This window comes from Xiphias gladius, chromosome 24 (assembly GCF_016859285.1).
Source record: "Xiphias gladius isolate SHS-SW01 ecotype Sanya breed wild chromosome 24, ASM1685928v1, whole genome shotgun sequence".
In the NCBI taxonomy this organism is placed as follows: Eukaryota; Metazoa; Chordata; class Actinopteri; order Istiophoriformes; family Xiphiidae; genus Xiphias; species Xiphias gladius.
Genome location: NC_053423.1, coordinates 8,557,726 through 8,582,999, shown reverse-complemented (window position 1 = coordinate 8,582,999; position 25,274 = coordinate 8,557,726). Strand labels below are relative to the sequence as shown.

Here is a 25,274-nt window from a genome sequence, read left to right as displayed (position 1 = left end):
GTATATCTGTCATTTGGTGCTGAGCCAGTAACATACAGTGGGTTCGCTGAAAACAGCTGCCCTCTCTGTAAAGCTGAGGGGGACTACATCATCACTATGAGCAACCCCTTTCACATTATCACATTGTTTTCACGCTGTCATTTGAAACATTGATTATAGCCGCTTTAAGGAGGAATGACTAAAAAGAGGCTATTTGTTTGGCTTGTATTATATACCTGAATTTTTCAATTCAAGATATTGCTCCCAGAGGTGGAACACGGAGCTTATTTAAATAGATTTACCGCTGCATGGTTGTTGCCTCAGCCAACCAGTGAAGTTGCAGGAAATATGGTCACAACTTCCACTCCTGTTCCTGAGTTATGGTGTTAATTAATGGCCAGAAAAGTGTTTTTGCAGAACACTATGATGTCACAGTGAAGTTGAACTTTGACCTTTCAGATATAAAAATGTCATCACTTCACAATTTTATCGTATTAGACATTTGTGTTAAATTTTGTCACAATTAGCATATAAATTCTTGAGTTATAGCCAAAAACCTTTGACCAGAAAACTCTAATCAGTACATCTTTGAGTCCAAGTGAACATTTGTGCCAAATTTGCAGAAATCCTGCGTTCACAAGGACGGAAGGACGGACAGACGGATGTATGGACAACCCGAAAACTTCATATTTTCTATTCTTTTTGTTTTTTTGCCAACCTTGGCCACATGAGTAATTATAAACATGAAGCCTTGCATTGATCAAACATACATAATTTGACTATTTTTCAATGTCTTTATTGATTGCTTTCAGATTGCTACTGACAATCAGAACTCTGATGAATTAAAAAAAGAATCCCCACCAGAAATTTTTGCAATACATTTTTTCTACCTATTAAAATTAAATACTAAAGTAACGGCCAGTGTGCTAAACTTTCCTTATCATTTGGAAGTTTTGTTATTGGATTCAGGATTTTTTTTTGTTACTTTTAAGCTCTAAGGGGACACTAATAAAAAGTTAAATTATTAATGTGTCCTTCTCCAATAAATACATTTCATAAGTCAGATAATCATCAACTAAACCAATTACTGTATACTACCAAAAAAAAAAAAAAAAAAGTGAAAAATCAAATTTAGCCTGATTAATTCAGTTCACTGAGGCTAAAAACTGAAACTGATGAGAGCATGAGCATCAGGAATACCATACAAGGAGCCTGGCCACTTTTCCTGCCTGTCGAAAAATGGTGAGAAGTGAGGTACATATGACTGATGGGCAGCACTCTGCCAGCATGGCTAAACAGCAGGAAGCAAAATAATGCTGGCCAAAGGTCAAAGTCAGGCCAGTCACAGTAAAATGGTGAATACTGAATCCATAACATAGAAAAGAAGAAAATGGAGTGGGCATCTGCACAAAATGACAGCAGACTCTCAACCAAACACATCATCATCAGGGCTCTGACTATGGTAATATAAATGGAGGTCACATTGAGACTACCTCCATTACACATGTGCATAGATGGACAACACACGTCAGCCCTTACCTCTGCATATGGGCCGATCATCACTCCAGCCTACATAGCTGTCCGTCACTCTGAGGCAGCTGATGCTCTTTGAGCCCTGCAGTTCATAACCCTCATCGCATGAGAAATGGACTGTGGCGCCTCGCCTGCAGTTAGATTGCATACAGGGGAAAAAAATATATCAGCACCACAAAACTTTCCAATGAAACTAAAAACAAGAAAAAATGTTAACTGGGCAAAAAATATATTTATTTTTTGACTTCCCATCTGTGATTTCCAAAAGTGCTGCATTGTGGGAGACAGATGTTACCCATTTGTCTGTGTTACAGTTGACCACTGATAGAGACAATGGCTCTGACAGGAATGAAATTTCATAATCCCACAGGTAGTATCACTGTCACACAGAGGAATCCTATTAGTGTGCAGTGGCTCAAGTGGCTCGTATTTGTTTCAGTGTACACATTTCTCCATCTGGTTTGGTTGCAGTGACTTTATGGGGCATGACATTGGGTAATGTGCTGTATGCTGGAGCACATTTCAAGATGCACTACTTGATTTTGTTATAGTACATAAAAGTAAATCTATATTCCAGTATGTCCTTCCAGATCACTGTTGATTCAAACTCAACTGTGGACAAGGTTAAAATGACTTTCAACTGAATTGATCACAACATTGAACTGGGAGCTAATTTTGGAATAATTTTGAGACTGAAATTTGAAAAGCACAATTTCAATGCTGAAATTGTGAAATTCCCTTTATTAATGCAATTTGACCCATTAATAGTAAATTTTTAATTTACATTTAACAACTACATTAAAAAAGAAAAACTTGGACTTTAATACTTCCAAGGAACACGGGAAGTATAAAAGACTGATTAAAACTCTGATGTTAGTCAACTTTAAAACAAGGAACAAAATCATAACAACAAACTGTCACAGGGCACTCTCATAACACTTATAGAATGTAAACGATTAAATTTGAACCTATAAGCTTTGTGTTGAAGGTTGAAGTTACCTATTTGAAGAACTGTGACAAAAGTCACACTAAAAATGAAGAAATAATGAATGAATGTAATAGCTGCTACAAAGTATAGAAAGAAATTACCTTGAAGTTTTTTTTCACAAACCTTATACACTTACGTTATATAGTTGAAGTCAGTGTAACTTATTCAAGTTATATAGCTGATATAGCCCAATCACTTGTCTCAAAGGAAAGTGAGGTCTTAAAAAACCTGATAAGCATCTTTGCTAATCAAAATTGATTGTCTATCATTCATGGTGTGCCAAGAATGTGTCAATTAATGTTTGTTCAAGAATCTTTCATCTTGTCAGTTACACTTGACACTTCATTAATTGCTCCTGAAATCCTTCTTCACTTGCTTTTACCTGAAGTCTGAGCCTTTTCTTTTTCCTCGATCTGGGATCCCTGGGTCTGGACACATGTTGTGTCCTTGGGCTACACCCATCTGTGACACTAATGGGAAAAGTTAGTAAGAAAAGGATTAAAAAAGGACAGACTGTTCAACAATACAAAGCTTAAACAAAATTGTTTAGTCTGGAAATGCAACATTTTGGTGCATTAAGGAAAACAGACATACATATAAGCATGCCTGTAAATATATGGGTAAGTCCTAGCAAGAAGGAATATTAGACATTCATTTGATAGATGGCAGGATACCACATGTGTTGCCCATATTGCTCAAGTTTGGTTAGATGTCAATGTGAAGGTCTTTATAGTGTTTAAATGTTTCCAAAAAAAACATAAAAAGAAGATCTGCAACGTATAAAGGCTTATTGTTATTACCTTATTTGTAATTTAAACTCTGCTCTCTGGTAGTCAATAGTCACTTAATGCGGCCTTATCATTACAGAACAAGTTTAAAGTTAAAAGGCTGATGACTGGAATAAGTGCTAACAGCTCCCTTAGCCTTCTCTTATTATCACAAGTGCTTGATATTTGCACTGCACTTGCGTATATCAACTCATTTAGCACCTGCACCTTGACCTACTTAACATTTCCTACCAAGTACATTTTATCCCAGAGCACATCCCTGGTGGTGCTCTGTTAAATCATGTCACTGGGTGCAAAATAGTGGAAGGTAAAGTGCCAGAAGGGGTCAAATAAATTTGGCCGACCGGGAGGGCCTATCTGACTGACTGGGAGGGGTCAAAGGTCTTCCGGGCCAAATCAATGTGACACCTGCTCATTGGCCAGAGTCCCAGTTTGAGGCAAGAAAACAGTGAATTTAAAACTAGGCTCACTGGTGTCAGGACAGGTAACAAAAAAAAATGGAAGACAGAAAGGATGACACAGGTATAAGGTTACTGTTAAATAAACAGAAGAGGAGGACAATGTCGACGTCTTCAGGAATATGTGACTGTGAATGTCAGACTTATTCTCATCTGATAGATGATACTGCATTTTGTCTTATTCACACAAAACAATCAATTGATTCCTCTATATAATGCAAACATAGTAAGATTAGACTTTAAAGAATTCAATACAAAGTCAATATTTGATCATAGCAGCAAAAAGTGATGTGGTGGGGATCCAGTCTAGCAATTCAGCTGTCAGTGGAGGGTAGGGAGTTATTCAATCATTTAAAAGTATTATCATTTGAGAGAGTTTTTGTTTATTGAACATTGCTTCAGACGTGAAGGAAATACTACTAATAATCTTTGCATGTTGCAGGCTGAAACTTTGATATATTTATAGAGACTAATCATCTGTTGAGGTACAATTAGTAATTTATGATTTTAGTAACAAGGTAACCAAATTTTAATCAATTTTACATATTATGGAAAAATAATCTAGTAATCTAATCTAAGAAAATAACTAATTATTAGTACTAATTATTACTAATTATTTTCACACAAAAAACTGTCTTTCCATTAGGGGTCACAGGCAGTCAAATTATATGAAAATACCACAGAGGGGGACATGGAAAGTGGAGGAAGGTAAAGTGAAAATAAAAACCATTAAAGCAATGCAAATGTAATGAAAGAAGAACAATGGTTTGTCTGAGAGACATAAGGATTAAAAGCAGAAGATAAAGTGGGAGGTGGAAGTGGATAAAATGAATTGAAAACAGCCTTGAGGCAGGATTACCATTAATTCACCGCTTTTTTGTTCAACAGGTTGTTCTTAAACCCTTTAACGTCCATCTCTCTGTGCCACTCTAGTCAGGTGGCTCATAGCTGTCAAGCTGTTAATGTTCCAGATGTTCAAATAAATCTGAATGGGATAATGGACAGTGAACTCAGAAAGAAGGTGAGAGAGAACAAGGGCAAGGAAGGCTGCCACGGTGAAAAGAGCAACCAATGCAATTACTGCTGTCCATTTGCCATTAGAACAGCATCTCTAGCACAGACTGTGCGTCCTTTGTGTTTGTACCTTTTTAAACGGTCAGCAGTTACCCTTTTCTCTGACCAAGGAGTACAGAAGAAAACTCGTAAATGACTTTGAACAAGAGTTGAGAAAGGTGAAAAGATGAAAAGGAGTGTCTGGCAAGTTCTCCCATAGACTGATTGATTGGTTTTTTTGATATTTTTACATTAAAGTCGAACAGTCATTTCCCACTGCAGCTAAACCTGCTGCTTATCCTTGAAAAAATGTCTCAGCCCTTAAAAACACCAAAGACTCATATGGTAGCCACTGGCGTCGGTCTGCAGTGCTATGAGAAAAAAGTGGTCATTGATGCCATTGTCAGGGTTTTCACCCCAAATGCATAAGGAGAGAAAGCCATTGTTAACATCTATAATTGTTCAGATTTAAACATTTTCAGTGGTACGAGTACATCTGCAGAAACTTTGCTTGCCTTCTGATGAAGATGCCAAATTAGAGGTGCTTTACTTGTGCCAGGTAAATCCACATAAAAGTCCACACTTGCATATTGATGTTTTCTTCAAACTAAACCCTTTTTTTCCCCCTTGATAACTCAGTGGCTGCTGCATTGAATAAGTGAAACTATCAATTTCAGTCCGGTGTATTTGCAAATGACAGACGGCAATTAAGGTTTCTCACTTACACACTGATATCTTGTGGTGGTTGTCTTTGCTAGGCAACATCTTTACACCTCGAGACTTAAGTTCAGTCATCTTCTTCACTGTAGAGGAAAACAGAGGAGAGAAACATATACTGTATGAGACAGCAGAAGATGCAATAATGATAGCCACACATTTCAGTAGTAGTAAATGTCTGCAGCAGATACAATATATTAAATTCTGTACCATATATCATTACCCACGCCGACTCAACATTTTACCTTAAAAGGATCTACAGCATACAATTGTTTGATATTAGTCCATCTAAGTCATTTAGTCTACATTAAAGAAAAACAGCTCAGCAATGTAAAATTTCCTTGCAAACTTGAAGGGAAATGAAGGGTTCAGGGAATAACATTATTATTTCATTATTAGGATTAGAAGGCAGCATCTGTGAGGAGCAAAACTCCTCATTTCTGTACAATAAAAATATGAGGTTTAAATTACTGAGTTTCATGATAACTGAAGAAAAAATAAAAAAACAAAGTCCTCATCGCAAAGTAAGAGGCTCATCTAAATGCATATTTATTCACCAAATTCAAAAACACCATCAGCATTATCTGTGCACCCTTCAAACTCAACCTCTTTAATTACTTTGACAGTTCCTGACAATGGAACTTCACTTGTTTTGAACAAATGTGTTTTGATCCTGTGCTCAGTTTCAGCTGCATTTTAATTCATAGCTAATCTGGCTTGTGTCAAAAAACTGTTCATTGTGTGTATGGAAGAAAAATCGCAACAGAGAACCTCTTTTCAAATTTTTTACCATGATTACAAAAGAAGGAAAAAAAGGTGTAATCATGTTTCTGGTAAGAAAACTAAGCTAATAAGTGCAGGGTTTGATTGGGTGGGGGCTGTTTTCTGTGCCATGTAAAATGAAGGACACTGAAGAGGAAAAAGATACAAAGCCTATGAAGATATTCAATGAACATTCATTTCATTACTGCAACATGTTACTGTGGAATCATGGGAATTGTCAGGATAAAAATGTCTGGTGGAGGGTGGGGAATGGCAGAAATGGAGTCAGTGTTTAATGTAATAAAAGTATTAGACTTCCATTTCTCTCTGATCTTTGAAAAATCTATCTATTTATCTAACATTTAACCTCTAAACCCATAGGCTCACCACCTTTTCGTTTCCATATTCTGTTTCCCTCTATCCCTCTCTCTTTTCCATTTTTCTCTCTTCTTTTTTTTCTCTTGCCCTTGTCTCTGAGATTTCCAGGAGGTGGAGATCTTTAGACATCACATTTTTTTTTTTTGTGGAAAAACTAATCCTTTTTCTCTTCTCATCCCTTCGAAAAGTTGACCCCTGAACCCTCTAAGAGTAATGGGATGGGAAACGGACGTGCAGGTGAGAGACGCTTGTGTGTGTTTGTGTACATACTGTACGCATGTTTGTGAAATCAAGTGGCACTCTAACAAAAAGTCTCCAAATCTTGTTTTTGAAAGCAATCACAACTATTCTGCCAAAACAGCAAAAATTATTTCACTTGCGGCCAGTACAGTTTCAAAACTGGCAAAATCTTAAAATAAGATGGATCATGATCATTTACGGAAATCAAAGCTCATTTGCACTAGACACAAGGTGACTGATGTCAGTCTACCTACCAGATTTTTTCTTTATTGGTTTGATAGCATATTGATGGTTTCTTTGTTCAGTTTTGTCTTGAGAGTCATTCAAAATAACAGGCAAAGGGAACACACTAAGGTCACTAACACTTCATTCCGTTAGAAGCAAGAATGTGGTCAACAAATTTCACGGCCATCTGCCTCTTAAATCATGAGATATATTTTGTACAAAATTCAGATTTTGGCCTGACGGCAGCATAAGAGGACTGCTCATGGAGTGTCCAATATGGCAAGAGTTTATCCTCTGGGAAGTACAAATATGTTTCATTTCAGGGCTGTTGGTCACTAGATTTTCTTGTTTCTTGCGTACAAGTGGAAATTATATTCTGATTTTGGCACTTCAGAAAAGGTAAGTTGTTCAAATGAATATTAGGATTTATCATCCAGGGACGAAGAATATTCAAACCAAATCTCATGGAAATTTGCTGATCCCTCTGAACAAAGTTACACCTGGCACAATAGTAGGCTGAGAATTTGATCTGATGGTGGTAAATTATTAATGACCGTCCTTTTAAACTATCAAAACCTTTATTTATCTTACCTTGGTACTGAGCGCTAAAACCTCTCAACTTGTGGTTGCCATCAGAGGTAAAGTGCAGTCGAAGCCAGTTCTTGCTGCTAATGATGGGTGAGGGAAGGTTGGGGCCAGTGAACCTGTAGACATAAAGACAGAGAGAAGAGTACCTTACATCACTAGCATATTAGCAAAGTTAGTGTTTTAACATGCAAATCTGAAGACAGCAGATTGCGTACCACAGTAATGGTTGGCATATCCTATGCACTCATAAATAATTTCAGTTTAAGGCTAAGTAGATACCGATAGTCATTTCAGAGTCATCTTGGATATTTTTTTGGTTAGGGTTGCATCTTGTACATATTCAATCTATCATCTGACAGTGCAAGAAAGTAGCTCTGCTTGTGTTTCTGTTCTGTGCTATAATCCAATTACGCAATCCATCAGATTTCGAATAAAGCCAAGCCCAATGGCAGACAATATATTGTAGAGGCTGGCAAAACCTGCCAGTCTTCCCGGTGATTGCCTTGTTTGTTTATAATAATTATACTGTTTCAAAATAAATGTGGCCATGACTAAGAGATGTTAAAATGCTGCACCTTTAAGATCTTTCAAATGGTGGGTCTAAAACCCAAAGGGAACTATGATGTTAATGACTCTGTAGCCAATAAAAAAATAAAAAAAATTGGGCCAGGAAAGACCAGCTTTGGCATTTGCAGAGAAAGGAAACTCCATTTATTGCTTTAAAAAAGCAATAGTGAATTATACTTCGCAAACACTTACGGTGCCTCCTGATCTGTATGCTAATGAAGGCAGCTGCTTACTAGGCATTTCTTCAGTTTTTAAAGCCAAAGTCATTTGGGGCACATCATGTTTTATCTTGAGACACACTAACACAAGCGCGCACACACACACACTCCTACACACAGACAGTGCGTGAACCTATACCCGCATGCACACATTTGTACAAGTGTGTGCATTAATTCCAATTCCCCAACAGTAAATTATATTTCCCCAACTCTGTCCACCTCATCTCCCCAACCTACATACTATCTGCTTCACTTTATAGAGTAGATGCATACTAAGGTACATCTCCACCCAGACCTCTAAATACGACTGGAAAATACACGCACAAGAAAAAAGCAAAGAGAAGGGAGAGTGAAATTTTGTATTAAATAAATAAATACAACAGAGAAAAAGACTGGAGAAGGGGTAGGAGACATCATTTGCAAGCTAATAACTACTCTTCTTTGAATGGAAAAACATTTTGGTGTACTTTAAACATACAGCTCCAACCGATAAAGACAGGGTCTACTATGAAAAGATACGTGACTGACTGCACTGCAGAGAGCTCTCTTAGGATCAATTAAAAGCACCTAAGTTTCTGCGTGTAGACAGGATTAGCTTTTATTCTGATGAAAACAGAGATTCCTTCATTTATAAAATACGCCGCACTGTAAAGCAGCGAAACTTATTACTTAAGCTGAACGCAGACTCAACTGTGGGGTTACAAAGAGAGCCAGAAAGAGTTGAGAATATTTCTGAAAAGAGTTTTGGGCAGCAGGTAGGATAAACCGCGAGGGAGAAATGAGACGATGTGAAAATGATTAAGAAATGTGGCATAGCAAAATGTCAGTGATTTGGCTTCTTTAGCCACACTGCAGGCAGGTAGCATAAAAAGGAGCAGAGTATAGAAAAGTGATTATGTTACTGATGAAAACCTAAATATTTTTCCTGTCTCCCATGGCTGCTTTCCGCATGTAGCTTGCGTGGCTTCCACCCCCTCACTTGTAGGTCAGCGATGCCAGTGACCTCAACCCTTGGTTAAGATTTCAATTGAAGTAACCTGCACTAATCAAATGTTCAAATCTGAAATGGTTAAGGTCAGCGTTAGAAGCGCGGTTGAGGTTGACCCTATATTTTAACCAGATGAAAGAGCTCCTTTTAATACAAAGTCAGAGGCCTTAATAAAAAGCACAGTGTGTTTGGAGAGGGTAAAGATGTGTATGTAAAGGTGAGTGTTGACCAGAGTCATGGTCATCATGTATGTGTGTACGTTCCAAAACAGCCTTGCTCAAGCAACAATGTCAAATCCAGCAACTCCTGGGGCATATTTTGCGGACACCTTCCAAATCTTTGCACTACCCACCAGTTATATTGCTGCTAATGCTAACCTCTGAGTTCACCTTCTATTGGTTCTACACAAACCACTTTTCCTGCTTCTGATAATGCAGAAAAAAAAATATCAAAAACTCACTGTCCAAACACCAAATGATTTTAACATGGGAGAGACCAAACCCACATTAGGCAATAAAATGAAAGGTTTCTTGAAATGGCTTTAGGTATTATCAATACTGTCTTATATAAATGTTGATAAAGAACAAGAAAATAAAACATACAGTATATTCCTTATATTACTTTATATGCCTTTTATTGCCAACATGACAGGTTACTGCATTATTAATGTTGAACTCTTGAACTTTGGTTGGAATTTCCTTTATCAAACATTCCACAACTACCCCTGACTCATAGCTTGGCCCTTTCTCTAAAGCGCTATTGACGGGTAAACAAAGTAAACCAAGAAATCAATATAAATGTCCCACATCAATTCAATCAAATACACACTTTGTCTTTATTGGCACCTGGTTTCTCTCTTTTTTTCTACATATTTTTAAACATGGGCATAATTAAGGTTTTGATCTGATCGGATTATTATTTTTTCGTTCCTTTCACTGTGTCCTGGATGCTGCATGGTATAATGGAAATAAGGTGGAAATGTGAAGTCACGTTGTATGACACTGGCCTTGATTTACAACGACAAGTGCAAGACTGATAAAGCGAGTCAGCATGCCCCCGGGGATGTTTTATCACTTAACTGAAAGAGGAGGCTCATGTAGGGTCTGGCACATGTTCGTTTGGAGTGATACTAGTGGGACAGAGAGCGCCAGAATCACCTCTGGCTCTAAGTACATGGCTGGGACCTGCGACAGCTCAATATCCTTTGTAGCAAATCTCCTTCCAATGAATTAAACAGTATATGATCCCCCCAACCAACAACCCCCAACCACCAGAGCCAAGTTTTTAATGCAAACTGCTCTGTTTACTTGTGTTGAGTTATTCCCCTTTTCACCATAGGGGACAAATGAAAACGTCCCTTTGAATTAAAAGGCAATTTGAGCTGGAATCAGCTTTCATTAACATGCAACAATAAAGCTCAAGACTGACTTAAGATTCTGATAAACTGTGGCAGTGGTGAGGATCAGGAACTGATGGATATGCCATTAAGGATTAGGCGATTACTAAATATGGGATGAGGGATGAAAACACCAACATAAATATAATTTTGACCCAATGTCACCTCTGCCCTTCCCCATTTCACGGTCCGCCCCTATTTTTTTTGCTCAGAACCTTAATGTTTTTGGGTGGAAGTGACCATGGGCAGCAACAGAAAAACTCCTGAGCAGGCTGAAGGTGTTGTGGCTACTTCTATAGTTCCTTTTCACCTCAGCCTCTTACTCACTCTCTCTCTCTGGCTGACCATATTAGATTTTATGCTGAATTGTCTTGAGAGTGCAGTGCTAAATCAGTTTTCATTTCCAGGCCCCAAAGCTCCTCAGACTGGGTCAAACTTTTGATGATTGTCCAAGAAATGTATTTTGGGCAAGGCAAGGTGATAGAAGCAGCCAGTGGTGTTCTTTACTGTGGGGACTGAGCTGTGAACCACACATTGACACATCGATCTCTCCAAAGAAAAAAAAAAAACCAAACAGCTGACTTTCAATGCAGCTCTTTTATCCCAATTCAGACTGCATGTTATTCATAAAAAGTCCAAAATGGTTACACAACCTTTATAAGCAACATCTGATTTATGGGTATGTGAAATCAGATTTGCAAATCCCTGTTGCTTAGACTTGTCTTTTCACTGTCATATTATGATCAAGGGTTTTAGGAATACGCAAGACTAGTCAAAATCCGTGTTATGTAACATTAGCACAGAGATACTTTCCATACTGATGTGATGTGACTCATTAAATTGTTAATGCCTTTCAGGATTTTGAACAAAGGTCGTCATAAACACGCAATTCAGCAACCTTTCCTCAGTGGAATGGGCCTTTTTTCCGCTTTATATTCATCAGTTCATGTCATCTGTTTTCTGCTCAAAGGGCAAGGTGTCAGATTACTCTATGCGTAATCAGTAATGGGTGGAGTTTGGGTGTCAAAAGGTGGCTAACTCCGCATTAGGAGCAAGCGCATTAAATCGTGAATTCATCGTGATATAGCATCTGATGACCATAACATGTGATCATGTGTGTGTGTTTGCATGCGTGTAGTGGGGAGAGGGCAGAACATCTCTCTTAACTGCAGCTACTTAGGCAGATCAATCAGAGCTCTGCTCAGTATGCAGGTCCTGATGCTTACAGCAGACCGTAGGTCACAGTGACTTTAAAGCCAAAAGTTTTAGTATTTTAATGAGGCTATGTGAATTGTAGCACAAGTCGGGCTATCCAGATGTACATGCGGACACACATATGCATACACAACTACAAGCAAATAATCACGGTACAAACACACACTGTATGCAGATATCAATACATTTTCTCTCTCTCCCTCCCTCCATCTCTCTCATTTTCCCAAATACACACACATGCAAATTCACACACACACACACACACACACACACACACGCACACGCCACGTTTTTCTGAGGTAAAACTAATCAGTGTGGAAGACCCTTAAGTCCAGAATGGAGGTATTAAAGTGCTGGCAAGGGAGCTGTAGCTGTGACCTTCAGATGTAAGTGAGACCAGACATACACTGGGGGTTTAAATAAACCACCAGATCCCCCTGCTTCAAACAACACAGAACCCTCAACACTGTTCATTCATTTCTTCAAACAACAACTGCCCAGGCAGTAAAAACAATCAACCTTACACTGTAAGTTAAAGCCATTGTATTAAGAGAGCCCTTCAGGGCAGTTATGTCTCCTGAGTCTGTGCTGCATGGGGCTGAAGTTCTGATTGTAAAAAGAAGGCATTGCAGAGGAGGTTGAAACCACCACCGGCCAAGCCAGTAAAGCTGCAGACCCATCATAGCCAGCTTGCCTACTTTTACCTGAACTCACTGGTCCAATACAGCCAAAATGTCTGTCCTTTTTCCTCTCTCAGCCCTCTTGTATTATTCATGCACAGACCTCTTGCTCCATCAGAAAGCCTTGTTAAATCTTCTGAGAGATTCCTTTCTTCCTCTTCCCACAACTCATTTTCTGCTCTCACATAACATATAATATGGACACTGATTGAAAGAAATTTCCTTTTGGGAAGAACAACGCACCAGCCTTCATCTTGACTCCCTTTTACTTATTCTGTTTTCTTTTTAATCTCTTTTCATTTTTGCAACATTTCTTCAAGTCTATCTAGGAGCTTCCTGCAAATCCACTTTTGTGTTTAAGTCATTTTAAAAGTAATGGATATACAGTTGATTTTAAATCCCACCTCAAGCTTGGGTATAACTATGGTTACAACTGCCATGTGAACAAATATCTTCCAATTCATAACCAATTGTCTAAGGCACATTTCCTTTCTTTTTCAAAGACAGGAAAATATGAGGGCAATAGTGCTTTGATTGATGATATACTCTTCCAATTTTAATACCTATGCAAAGTAAAATCCACCTTATTGTCTCCTCTACCATGCTGTTTCATTTTCAACAAAGAGAAATGTATAGTAGCCACACAAGCACAAGTCTCATGCTGAAGAAGTGTGAACTGATTTTTTCCTCACAAGAAAATGATATTCACATCAAACAATGTGTCATGTCTGTCAGGGACATCAGCATTATTTAAGTCATGGCAATGATCTGTCAAATTAACGGTGAGAGCAGTGTGTAGAGCTAGATTGTTATGTAAAGAACAGGTTCAAAGTCAAGTCAGCAACAGTTATAAAAATAATAAGAGTGAATTTCTAAGGTCGACTTGGATGCAGTAATTACAGTATGCATGTGTGGAGTTGCTGCATTTAATGTCGCTCCACAGGTTGCATCTCTGGTGAAAAAACAAACTTACACTAAGACTCACACACCCAAAGCTCAAACTGATGCGCCTTGTATGAGCCCTGACTTTTGTTTTGCCGTGATTTGGTTCTTTAACAATCTGTGAGATTGTACACTCTTACCATTTCCAAGGGTAATACAAAGCACATCTTTATGCCAATGCATTAAAAAGTTAAATTCTCCGAAATAAAAAGTGACCAACCAGAGAGGAGGATGACCTAATTGCATAGTCCACCAAAGTCAATTTTGAGAGAATCTGTCTGGAAAGTTAATCGGTTTCTTGCATCATGACTTGCGGAATACAATAGCAACTTCAGGAGATAGTTTGGCAAGAGCCAAAAAGGCATACAGACAAGCAGACAAAATGGGGCAGAAACATAAACTCGAGAAGCTCTATTCACGGAAGTAAAGAATTTAGTGCCACTTGTTCCACAATTAATCCCAGCATCACTGTGATTTATTACTCTTGCTAAAAAAGTCAAGGGAGATGGAAGTAAAGTCACAAAGAGCAAAGCAATAGGACCGAACTGCTATTGAAGGGACTGTGGAACAATGCTCATGAGGAAACCATACAGAGACTAATGACTGAGATTACTGAATGTTAGCCTGCAATGAAATGACCCACACAGGCACAAACTACCTATTTGGCCCAACTGAAGTAAAAGACAAATACAGATGTTTAATTTCTGTCAAACGCAGCTGACATGATGCTTCACCATCATCACCAAAGAAGGTTGCTGAAGACATGAACACACACACACACACACACACACACACACACACACACACACACACACACACACACACCATTAATCACATCACACTACTCAAAACAATATCTGTGCACATCCCAATGGGTGTAATTGTCTGCGGGCGGTATTGGATATGTGGTTAACGAGAGAAATACAAATGAGTTTCCAAGGTCACTCTTATAAGTGTCAGTGATAATTGAGCCCTCCCTGTAGATCTATCAAACACAACAATAATCAAATGCCAATAACATCCTACGACAGATTACAGGGACATCATCTTTGTCTCCCACAGGAGGCTTGAGGAGATATAGACGGAGAGAAAGAGGTAAGAAAAACAAAGCCACCATCACAGTGTGACGGAGGAAACCCAATTAAAGATCACAAAAGTTACGGGAATGAAAGAAACCATAGTGAGTATTATTTTAAACAAATCACCCCAAAGGTTGAAACATACAGTGGCTGCATTTAGTATGTACAATTCTAGAATCGTACCTCCCACTACCACCAATGCTCACTGAATGTTTCTGACAGTGGCACTTCCAGTGTTCAACTTTTTACCTTTTTCCCCTCCACCTAGCAAGTCATGCTTTGTAATTGACCTTTTATGAAAGTCAATGGCCTCTGAACAAAGTTTATGCTACAATGACACACAGAGCCAAAGCCAATTACTGCAACACAAACACTCAAAAACTGCTTTGACGCTTCCTCCAAAGAAACCAAAATCACCAATGCATTTCCACTAACATTCCTATTTGGCCGCAACTTGATGCAGCTCATAATGTGCCGTAGAACTATATTTTCATCCAGAAACTGTTAAAAAACATGAAAGAGCCATACTGTTTCAGGTGGTGCCATGTTTTATTGAAAGCGACATTTTTCTTTTATGATACTACCACTAGAGGTTACCAAAGTGCAAAATGTTTATGTGATGTGTAGGATAGGGGACATGTGTTTTTATTATATATTTCTTCCTGCTGTGTTTTTTTTCCCTTTTTAAAGGAATAGTTTAACAACTGGGAAACATGCTTTTTCGCTTTCTTGCTGAGAGATAGATGAGATGATCAATACCACTCTCATATTGGTACCATAAATATGAAGCCACAGTCAGCAGCCTCTTAGCTTAGCTTAGCATGAAGATTGGAAACAGGGAGAGATAACTTGCCTGGCTTTGTCCAAAGGTTGCGAAATCCACTTATCAGCACCCCTATAGCTCATCAGTTAACACATTACATCTCATTTGTTTAATCCTTACAAAGCAAACTGTGAAAATGACAAGTCGAGGTCCCAAAGGCAAGTGGAATTATAAGATTCAATATCAGATGAACTGTAAGTTTAAGATGGACATTTATGCTATGCTGGACAATTACTCTCTCTCCCTTCCCTTCCCTATTTCTCTCTTTCTGTCTCTCTTCCTCTTGCCTCGTGGTTTGTGTGTATGAGCTGTTAGTTTTTTAAAGTGAGTCTGAGATGATGCAGTACGCGTGGAGACAGGTGAAACAATGCTAATGATATTGAACCTGGCAACACTGTCGAATCCCCCACAAAAAGCCAGCACTTTGTATTCCCCTGATACCAGAGCATCCTGAAATAACTACATTGTTATGTTAGGAGAGAAGCATCTGTGGGGTTTTGCGTGCATTTCTGTTTGTATTTGTTTGTGTATATGTGTGAGTGCATGTCTGTGCACAGTATGAGCCTGTGTGAACATATTCCGACAGAAAACGTATTTAATGTCAGATGCTAGCATGTCCTTACCAGATTGACAAATATATATAAGCATCAAAAAGCATCATTCCTTCCATTTCTCCTGTTTTTTGTAACATCTGACAATTTAATCAGTATGGTCTTTTAGATCCTTAAAACTATCTACAATATTTCAGTAATTATAGAATCTTCATTGTGTGGAGTTTCAAGTTGTATTGCTGACTTGTACTATATTACTTCAATGAGATGAAGTATCACTTTTACATATGCATACCACAGATGAGTGTTAATAATTTTTCCATTATTTTTGAGGTTCATGTGGATATTAAATGCATGCGTGATTTAACAGCAGCCCATTAGTAACAGCACTTACTGGCAATCATAAAACTAAATGGCATATAAACGTATGTTGCTATGCAAACTGCACCTGTGCACTTTTTATAATGAAGGCACTGAAAAGTGCAGAGTCAGAATTTTCCCTTTAAAAACAATAAGCCCCAAGGCTCCCACGTATTAAAGGCTAGTACAGTACATAAAGGTCAATATAAAGTATAAAGCAAGCTAATTAACTACAAGTGGGAAAAATATATAAAGTAATAAAAACCATTAAATCCATCTATGTTTATTTTCAAAGGGCTATTTGTGAGAATTCAGAGGCTACAGAGTTCATTTTTTTCTCATCATTTGATGGTTATTCTTTTATTTTACCTTTTTTTTTTTTTCTTAACAGACCATACGTTAATCCTTACGCAACAGTCTGCTTGAATGAGAAAATAGACTAGGGGAGGATTAATGATAGGGAGACATTTTTACTACACCAAGGTGCTTGGAAAATAACCTCCTCCATGTCTATACTTGAACATCGTTTTTGGATTCAATGGCTACTACCCACACACTTCAGTTTTACTCTATATCACCCACTCCAATATACAACTACTATTTTAGCTCTTATAGGTCCTGCAATGGTTTCCTTATCTTTTACTATTGTTAGTTATCAGTGATTTCGTACTTAATTCCCACCAAACTGCTTTTTCAGGTATATTTTCAGATAAACTCTTAAAAAGCTCTCTGTAAGGAAATAAATAAGACTAAAACTCTATTTTTGTGCCAGCACTAAGTCATCGATAGCACTAACATGGATGTATTACCATTTTTGGTAAATGTTCCAGAATCCAAGTGCTCTCCCTTGCACTGAGGTGGGTGAAATGGAGCAACTGAGATTGTGATTATGCGGGTCAGGTGGTGCAGAGCAGTTTTCTGAAAACTTTTTGGCAAGAAATTGTGCTCATATAATCACCTGCTCAGACCACTTCTAACCACAAAAGCAAGCACATAAAGAACCATTTATCTGGCTTTCAAATGGTGAGCTCAGAAAAAGCATTTAAGACAGCTTTGTGTGTGTTGCATTGTGCATATTTTATTTTGATATAAAATTTCATCAAATCCACACTTAAATTATTACCCATATATACTGTAAAATACAATGGAGGAAGAGTCTGACTGGATGTCTTATTCTTAACAAAAATATTATCCACAAAAGTCTGTAGGATGTACAATGTTCTTTCCCTCTTAGTAGATTAAATCCCTGAAGCTATCATACAGGAGAGGGAATATCAGTGTTCCTTTTGTAGTCTCCAATTCGAGGTATGCACCCTGCATATTTGTACATAGCTCAAACAGTGTGAGATATAAGCAACAAAATATTAAAATGAAAAACATTTTACTGCACTACTACCTGAGATAGTTGTAGTCTTTCTTCAGAGTTTTTTTTTCCATTGAGTGCATCATTACCCATGGACAGGAACTGCAGTGTCTCCAGAAATACAAATACAAGTTAAAAAAGGCACATTATCTGCTTTGGGGGGGCATTTTTGAGGGGTACATTTGTGCTGTACAAGCCTGCTGTCTAAGAAGAAAATCTGTTTTCTTCTCAGAGGGGTCAGCATCTCCCTTATAAAAGTAAAAGATATTTTCCTATACTGATTGTAAAGCCACACGTTTGGCTGTCTCCAGCATGTGGTAATGAGCAACTGAGACAAGCTGGAAAAGGATAGTGGATGAACCCCAGATGGACATCTGGTGTCCCAGTTGTTCCCCTCTTTCATCTCAGCCAGACTCCTCCGTACCTTGTGGTATTGCTCACTCAAGGATCAAACATATTACAGTACATCATATATATCTTTCCCTATGTCTTTATAAAGTATGGAGCTTCAGTATTTCAACATTTTTTCAGATCACATAGCATCTTCACTCAGGCTGTGAGGATTGATACAAATTCTGAGAATTCCATGACAGACGAATGGCAAAGATGAGGGGAAGGTGGGAGAAAGAGAGGAAGGAAGACGAGGCAAGAGATGAGTAACTTCCAGAGGACCAAAAGGAATGAGTAATCCAGGCACCAAGAACTGCCAAAACTCAACCACAACCTCAACTTTCAGTGCCTCTTCTTCCATACTGTTCCTTCTGCTGTCAACCAACACTATTTTTTTTCCCCAGGAGCTTCATGTATTTGTTTTCTTTTAATATTTGTTTCAGGGTCGCTGACAAAGCCACTCTATCGTGCACCCATTCAAAAATTCTTCCAAATGCATGAACTCAAAAGTATGGGATGCAAAAAAGACTGAGAAGGCCTTTATCCCATCGTTGTGTTCGCTGGCCCTTTGTCAGGCTTACACTGTTCTTTTTTTTTAAGAGATTAGCATTTGTTCTCTCTCTTTTGCCATCACTCCCTGTAATCCCTCCCTCTGCCTTACTCCGCTGCTCAATCCTACTTTTGAGACAATACGCACTGCAAATGGATGCCATAGTCAGTATTAGCTGCTCAGTTTTTCTCTTTCTCAAGCATGAGAGTAAGAAGAAAATAAAGAATAAAATGGCTGTGAACAGTGTGCCTGTTATGTGTTCCATTTAGGGGCTGTAAACGATTTAGGGTAGGAGTCATATATGTAGGCAAACAGTAAGATGACAGATTGTCAAAGTTAGATGAGACAGGTGGACTGACAGAAAAATCACAATCCAAAATCCAGATGGCTGGCACTGCTGAGAGAGTGATGGTGAAATGAAAATACTCAAACACTATTGTGGGTTGGCAGGTGATGGAGATCAAGCTAAGAAAACTGATTAAGGTGTAGGCAATATTAAGGTGTAAAGTGGAAGTGGGCCAAGTTCTCTTCCATTATACAGCAGAGAGTGGAGATATTCACCCTAGCTGATAGAGCCTGATCTCTTCTTCCATTAGCTTTTATTAGTCTTGTAGTCTAAAACCACTCAAGGGAGGTAACATGCGCTCATATAGTCTTTTATAGTTATATACTTTATTCAGCTTTAAACTATATTAATCTCTATCCTGTGTTTCTGCTTCATATATATGTATATATATATATTTGGTAAAACTACCATCCAATTAAAAGAGGACTCTCCACCTGCTTCCTCCTGAGTCAGCGCTGACCTTTCACCCTCCCCCCTCACCTCAGCCACGATGTACTGTACACACTAGCTCTGTGCACTGCAGGTGTGTGCTACAATACAGATGATAGAAAGCACTCAGTAACTACCTGATTTTACAGTATATGAACAGAACAGAATAAAAGGAAATTTAAGTGTATACAGTATATAGATGTGTGTGTGTGGTTGCCTGTGAGTGTAACAGAGCCAAACTTAGTCCTACCTGAATGCCATTACTCTTTGTCAGATTGTTCTCAGATGGTGTCTAAATATTAAGAATTATGTTGTACAACTGAACTATAAAAAGGCTTTATTTTCTTTATGTCTTTTTGATTACAAGCACAGACACGTGGAGCTAAAGCAGAACCATACAACCATAAAAGGTTCCTGTCCATGTATAGCACTGAGGAGTGAGTCAGTACTGGCTCTATTACAGTTGTTTGTTGTTCTTAAACTGACTAAAAATAGCTTTGTATGAGTTAACAGTAATTGGCTGTGCAGAATTCAGAGACTAAACTTTGACTGTGGGTCACCATGCCTCTCAGCAATATACTCTGGGACATGTCATTTTCTTGTTTACATTATCCATCTCCACCAGTCTCACGACAAAAGAAAATAAATCTTTGCCTTGGGCAAAAATTACTGTAATTGAAGTTCAGCTGAGGATAGTTGTGTAGTTTCCAACTGTTCAGTGATTTAGGGCAAAAAAATGATGCAAACTTAGCCTTAAATGCTGCCTTTCACTGTCACTCCTTTTTTCAAAGATGAACTACCCACTGAGAGAAAAATTAAAAATATTCTGAGACAGTAAATACATACATAAAAGTGGTAGCTGCAACCATCAACAGTTGTTTCACAAATTACAAGATGAAGAAAAAATAAATACCCCATTGATCTTTCTTAAATAATGAATAGTGCTGGAATACACATCCTCCTTATGTGCTTAACGTCGGGCCATTTGAAAAACAATTCTCGATGTCCCTAACTGTAGTCAATTCTTTTTAAAGCTACTGTTAAGAAGCAGAACACTGCCCATAATACAAAGGAGGAAATACTGACTATGTCCCTTTTTAGCTATTATCTCTCTGGATTTGTTTCCAAATCTTAATAAGGCATATTTTTCACTGGTTTATATTCTGCTGATGAAGATGACAATGATAATGTTGACGACAAGGATGATTATGATGCATGTCTGCACTGTACATGTGTCTATGTGCTTAAATGCTACAGGTCACTACTTTAAGCCATCTCAGGGGAAAACAAAATGCTCCTTTGCTGTCACTGACAAAGATAGACCCTACTGTAGGATATATATAAAATCTGGTTCCCTCTGAGGACATTGCAGGGGTTGCAGTATGTGGGCAGACACATCATCCCCATCCTCATTCCTTCACTGTGTGGATTAATGTAGCCTTAATAGCCTATGTCATTAGGCTGGGTGGCCACTGACTAGATTGCAAGACCCTAGAGATTCTTTCGTAATATACTGCAGGCCAATATATAGACATAAAGCAGAGTGCGAGTCCAGGCTGCTCCCAACACAAATTTATTCTGTTCTGTCACACAGGGTCTGTCAATTCAGAGATGTCTGTCAATCCAGATGGAAACTTTAAACGACAATGATGAAGCTTTGCCTGTTCAACCTGAAATTCCATCTTAATTTTAACGCTGCAAGCCACTGACACAGTGACACTCAAAAAGGTGTAAACATGCCTTCATTTCACAACAATTACCCTAGAGTCGTTGGAGTGGAAATACATAAATCACTCCTTTGACATGTGGAGCACGCACACACACACACACATTCAGTAATTCATGGAAAAAATCTTGGGCCAGGAAGGCACACAAACACACTCAGACACACACTCTCGGTGGAGGTTCTAACTATGTTAAATGACTGGTATTAATCACCCTTCTCTGTCTCTGTGGTGATTATGAACACATTAATCAGCAGCGTGTCTGCCAGTTGGATGTGAGCATGCCAGGTAGAACAAGGGATGGAGCAGAATGAGTGAGTTGAGAGGTGCAAGAGTACAAAACACTAGAGAGACTAGAGTTGGGGGTTTTTTTCTGTAAGATCAAAACGAAGTTCATGCCACTCTGGGTGGAAATAGCAAAGACGGTGAAGAGTGTAATAAGAGCAGCTGTTCAAATATAGACGAAAGCTGCTTCATTATTCCGAGCGACCCACACCAACCTTCTGTGGCCCTTAGTGACGCTTGTGTTTGATCGCTCATGCATCAAAATGCTGGCCACCCCCTTCCGCTCAACAGAAAATATCCAGATTGTAGTATACTTCCTTGTGAGGAAGGTGGAGGGGTTTTTGGTGTGTATACAACATACACAAACATAAACAACATATACAATACAGCTTTCCTCAAACAGAACTCACTAACAAGGGATGTAATGGCACACAGTCACCTAACCATTTGGTATGACCCACAGTACATGACTCGCACACAGAAAATAAATTATTTGTAAATCCCTCATTTGTTCTTTATTAAGCATAAAATGTGTAAAAACAGTGTTTAAAATTTCATCATTCTTAATTTTTATGGTAGTTTCTGTTATATACTTTGGTGCAGATGCATTTAACAGTCTAGAACGAATAAATAAATCAGGTGGTTTTCCATGCAGATACTCATCACCATATAACTGAACTTAATAATAAATGCTTTGTTAAGAATGTGCTCATAAATATAAAGACCAAATGTCTAAACTTGGTTGGACTAGCATTATCTAGACTCCAGAAACAGCCACAAACCATAATTTCTATAGCAGACGGTGCTGAATGGTGCTATTCAGTTTCATTTTACACCGTAAAGTGATTTTCAGATGTAGCATAAATGCAAACAGAGCCAGTGGAAAGATGCCAACAGAGATGAACACAAGCAGAATCACTCTAGAACCATCGAGGTGAAGGAAAGACATGCCTGCTTGTGTAGCAAATGTTTCCACTCGAGTGGATGTGCTGTTATTCAAAGTTGCATGACTTGGCAAATGTACAGACATGACAGCCGACTTTACTGATGACAGCTGTGAGTCAAATCCTCCTTCCAGACATCTGCATTAAGTCTGTCCCTCGCTTTTGTATTCAAATTTAAAGCCACAAAATCCACTGTTAGTGGTCAATTAATGTGCACAAACACATCGCTCTACTGTATACTGAATGTATAGACATGCACCAGATATCAAAAAATGACATTGACATGTAGGCACAGATACAGCTGTAGTTGTTTACACTGGTGTTTGGTGACAGCTGTGTGCTCACTGTGCATTTCATCACTCAACTTCCATTCTAGTCACTTACAATGTTTAATTTTGCAGCAACACACACTCATCTGCTAAACAAACAAACTTTATTAACAAAACTTTAGTATCAAAGTGCACAGTAATTGATATTCATTTCAACTTCAAAATCAAAGTGGTAAAGCACCATAGTGAGAATGACAGCAGTAACATCCGTTAATTGGGAGAGGAGCGGCCTAATAGCATGACAATGGCGGCACTGTTGTTAATTTCTCTCTCATTAAAATTGGAGCCCCAAGCAGGTAGCACTTAACAGGAATCAAATAGGTTGTGGGGGTGGATGTGTGGATGGAGTGGCTTTGACAGAAACTACATCAGATGTCAGTATATAATTCTGCAAATTAAAAAGTCTGATTCTTGAAATCAGAGACAAAATGTTAATTATATTGTACCATTGCACTATATAGTATATAGTACCATTGCCAAAGCTTGTTGCACTATGTATGAAGTGTCTTTGTTAGCATTTATGTTCCCAGGATCAAGTCATTAGTATGTGGCCGAGGAACCAGCAGATGTCTTCAGAGCCTATACTTTCTATTAGTGTGCTAATGAACAGCCGAGAGTCGAGGGAAAGCAAAGGCAAACTTAGGTCAATAAATACTATTATTATTCTTCCTTCCAGCTCTATTTGTGGCAACCAAAAGTTAAGCTATGTTGAGGCAAGGCAACATGGTCCAAGAAATTAGGCACTGGTCTGAGCTTTGTTATGTGAAGACACAGATACTTCATGGTGTCTCATTGACAGGGCAGAAAGCCCTGCCAAATGGTGATCATCATAAACAAAAATCTGTTGGTCATTGAAAATCTTATCAGATAATCACATTTATAAGACACACGAGTGATGTAAAATTGTAGGAGCAGCTACACAAAGTGGCAAACACTGCAACAGCCATCTGTAGACACATCTAGTACATGGTACAGCATGTACTTAAGTTCCTCTATATCAAAACTGCATTATGGTAAAAAAATATCTTAAATGCATTTGATACCTCTAGGCCATCAGGGCATCAAAGGCTGAGTGTGCCTCAGCCCTGCTATGCTGAATGTTATTACAGTGGCTATGACAGAGACCTTGTGTAAGCTTGTCAATCAGCATCAGTCTCTCCCTGACAAGCAGAGAGCCTGCGGTATCACAGTCACTCGGGGTAAAGTATTGTATGTCACTATTCTGAGTAAAGCCTCAATTATACTCCCTTGCAGATGTGCGTACGGACAGCTGTGGACACTACGGACACCTAGTTTTTCTTATTATACTACTTTCTTCTCTGCTTGGAGTCTGCTTGGTGCGGACCATGCGTATTCGGTGCCCTTGTAGCGTAGTGGTCATAACCAAAAACGTCACTCGGATCCTAGCAGACTCTGACGTAGTCACGGGTGAGGAAAGTATCGCACTTGCCTAAGAGGGACAAATCCCCGAAGTAGATTCTTGCTTGGCTCTGCTATCCTGGAGTGAAACAGGTCAAAGTCACCGGAAGATAATTAACAAGAGCAGAGCTTAAATGATTTGCCTCTGACTATTGCATTTTCCCACCCTCTCTACCTTTGTAGAGAGGTGAATTTTCTCTGGTTAATTTGAGTTTCTATTCCTTAAAGGTTCTATTCCTGTGATTACTTGCTAGAGATTCCACTACATATTTACTGTTTAACTTAAGTTTCCTTTTTTAAATTTTTGTATTAATATTGTGAGACTAATGTTACATCTTTGGATTGCATGACATCCCCGAAGTAATGCCCAAGACAGATCATTAACCACCACTAACGGATACTGTATTTTAACGGCAGCAATTTAGTTTGTGTTCTCAGGTTAAAAATAAAATCAGTGATATTTATTTGCCGATTTTACAGAAATTTGTTAGAATCCAAATATGATAATTTATAATTGTGTGTAATATAATAGTTAGAGGCAGGCTCCAACAGATGTGTAACTATAACAAGTACTATATATCCTGTGTACTTTCTTTGTTTCATAAAGAAAACTCAATCACAACAAACAATCCCACTGGACTCAATTAGCTACAGTTAAATAAATGGTGTGACTTAAATGCCCTCCCCACGAGCACCCAAATATCTTCCCTCTAAAAATACATATCTCGTGTGCGTAGGATTGCATGAATGTGTGTGACTTTATGTTCACACTTCCTCTGTCTTGGGATCTGCCACTGAGCTCCCTGAGCAGCAGCGTGTGCTTGATAATTAGCCTCAAATTCCCCACTTCTGTGAACACACACCTGGGTTGGCAGAGGGATGGTTGCCTCAGGGAAGGGTGAATGCTATGAGTGACTATCATCCACTACCCGTATCCTGTGACAACTAACAGATCTCAAGTTTTTCT

General features: G+C 38.5%; 1 protein-coding gene across 3 annotated transcripts in view; it reads right to left on the bottom strand.

Annotated features, from left to right (window-relative positions):
• The window catches only part of csmd2 (CUB and Sushi multiple domains 2), a 162,977-nt gene that overhangs the window by 115,422 nt on the left and 22,281 nt on the right, over nt 1-25,274 (bottom strand). For all 3 annotated transcript variants that reach the window (XM_040121563.1, XM_040121564.1, XM_040121565.1), the window contains exons 4-7: nt 7,713-7,825; nt 5,525-5,602; nt 2,883-2,970; nt 1,519-1,643 (exon numbers count right to left, since the gene is read on the bottom strand). In XM_040121563.1, coding sequence (XP_039977497.1) covers nt 1,519-1,643; nt 2,883-2,970; nt 5,525-5,602; nt 7,713-7,825 — 404 coding nt within the window. The remainder of the gene's footprint in view (nt 1-1,518; nt 1,644-2,882; nt 2,971-5,524; nt 5,603-7,712; nt 7,826-25,274) is intronic.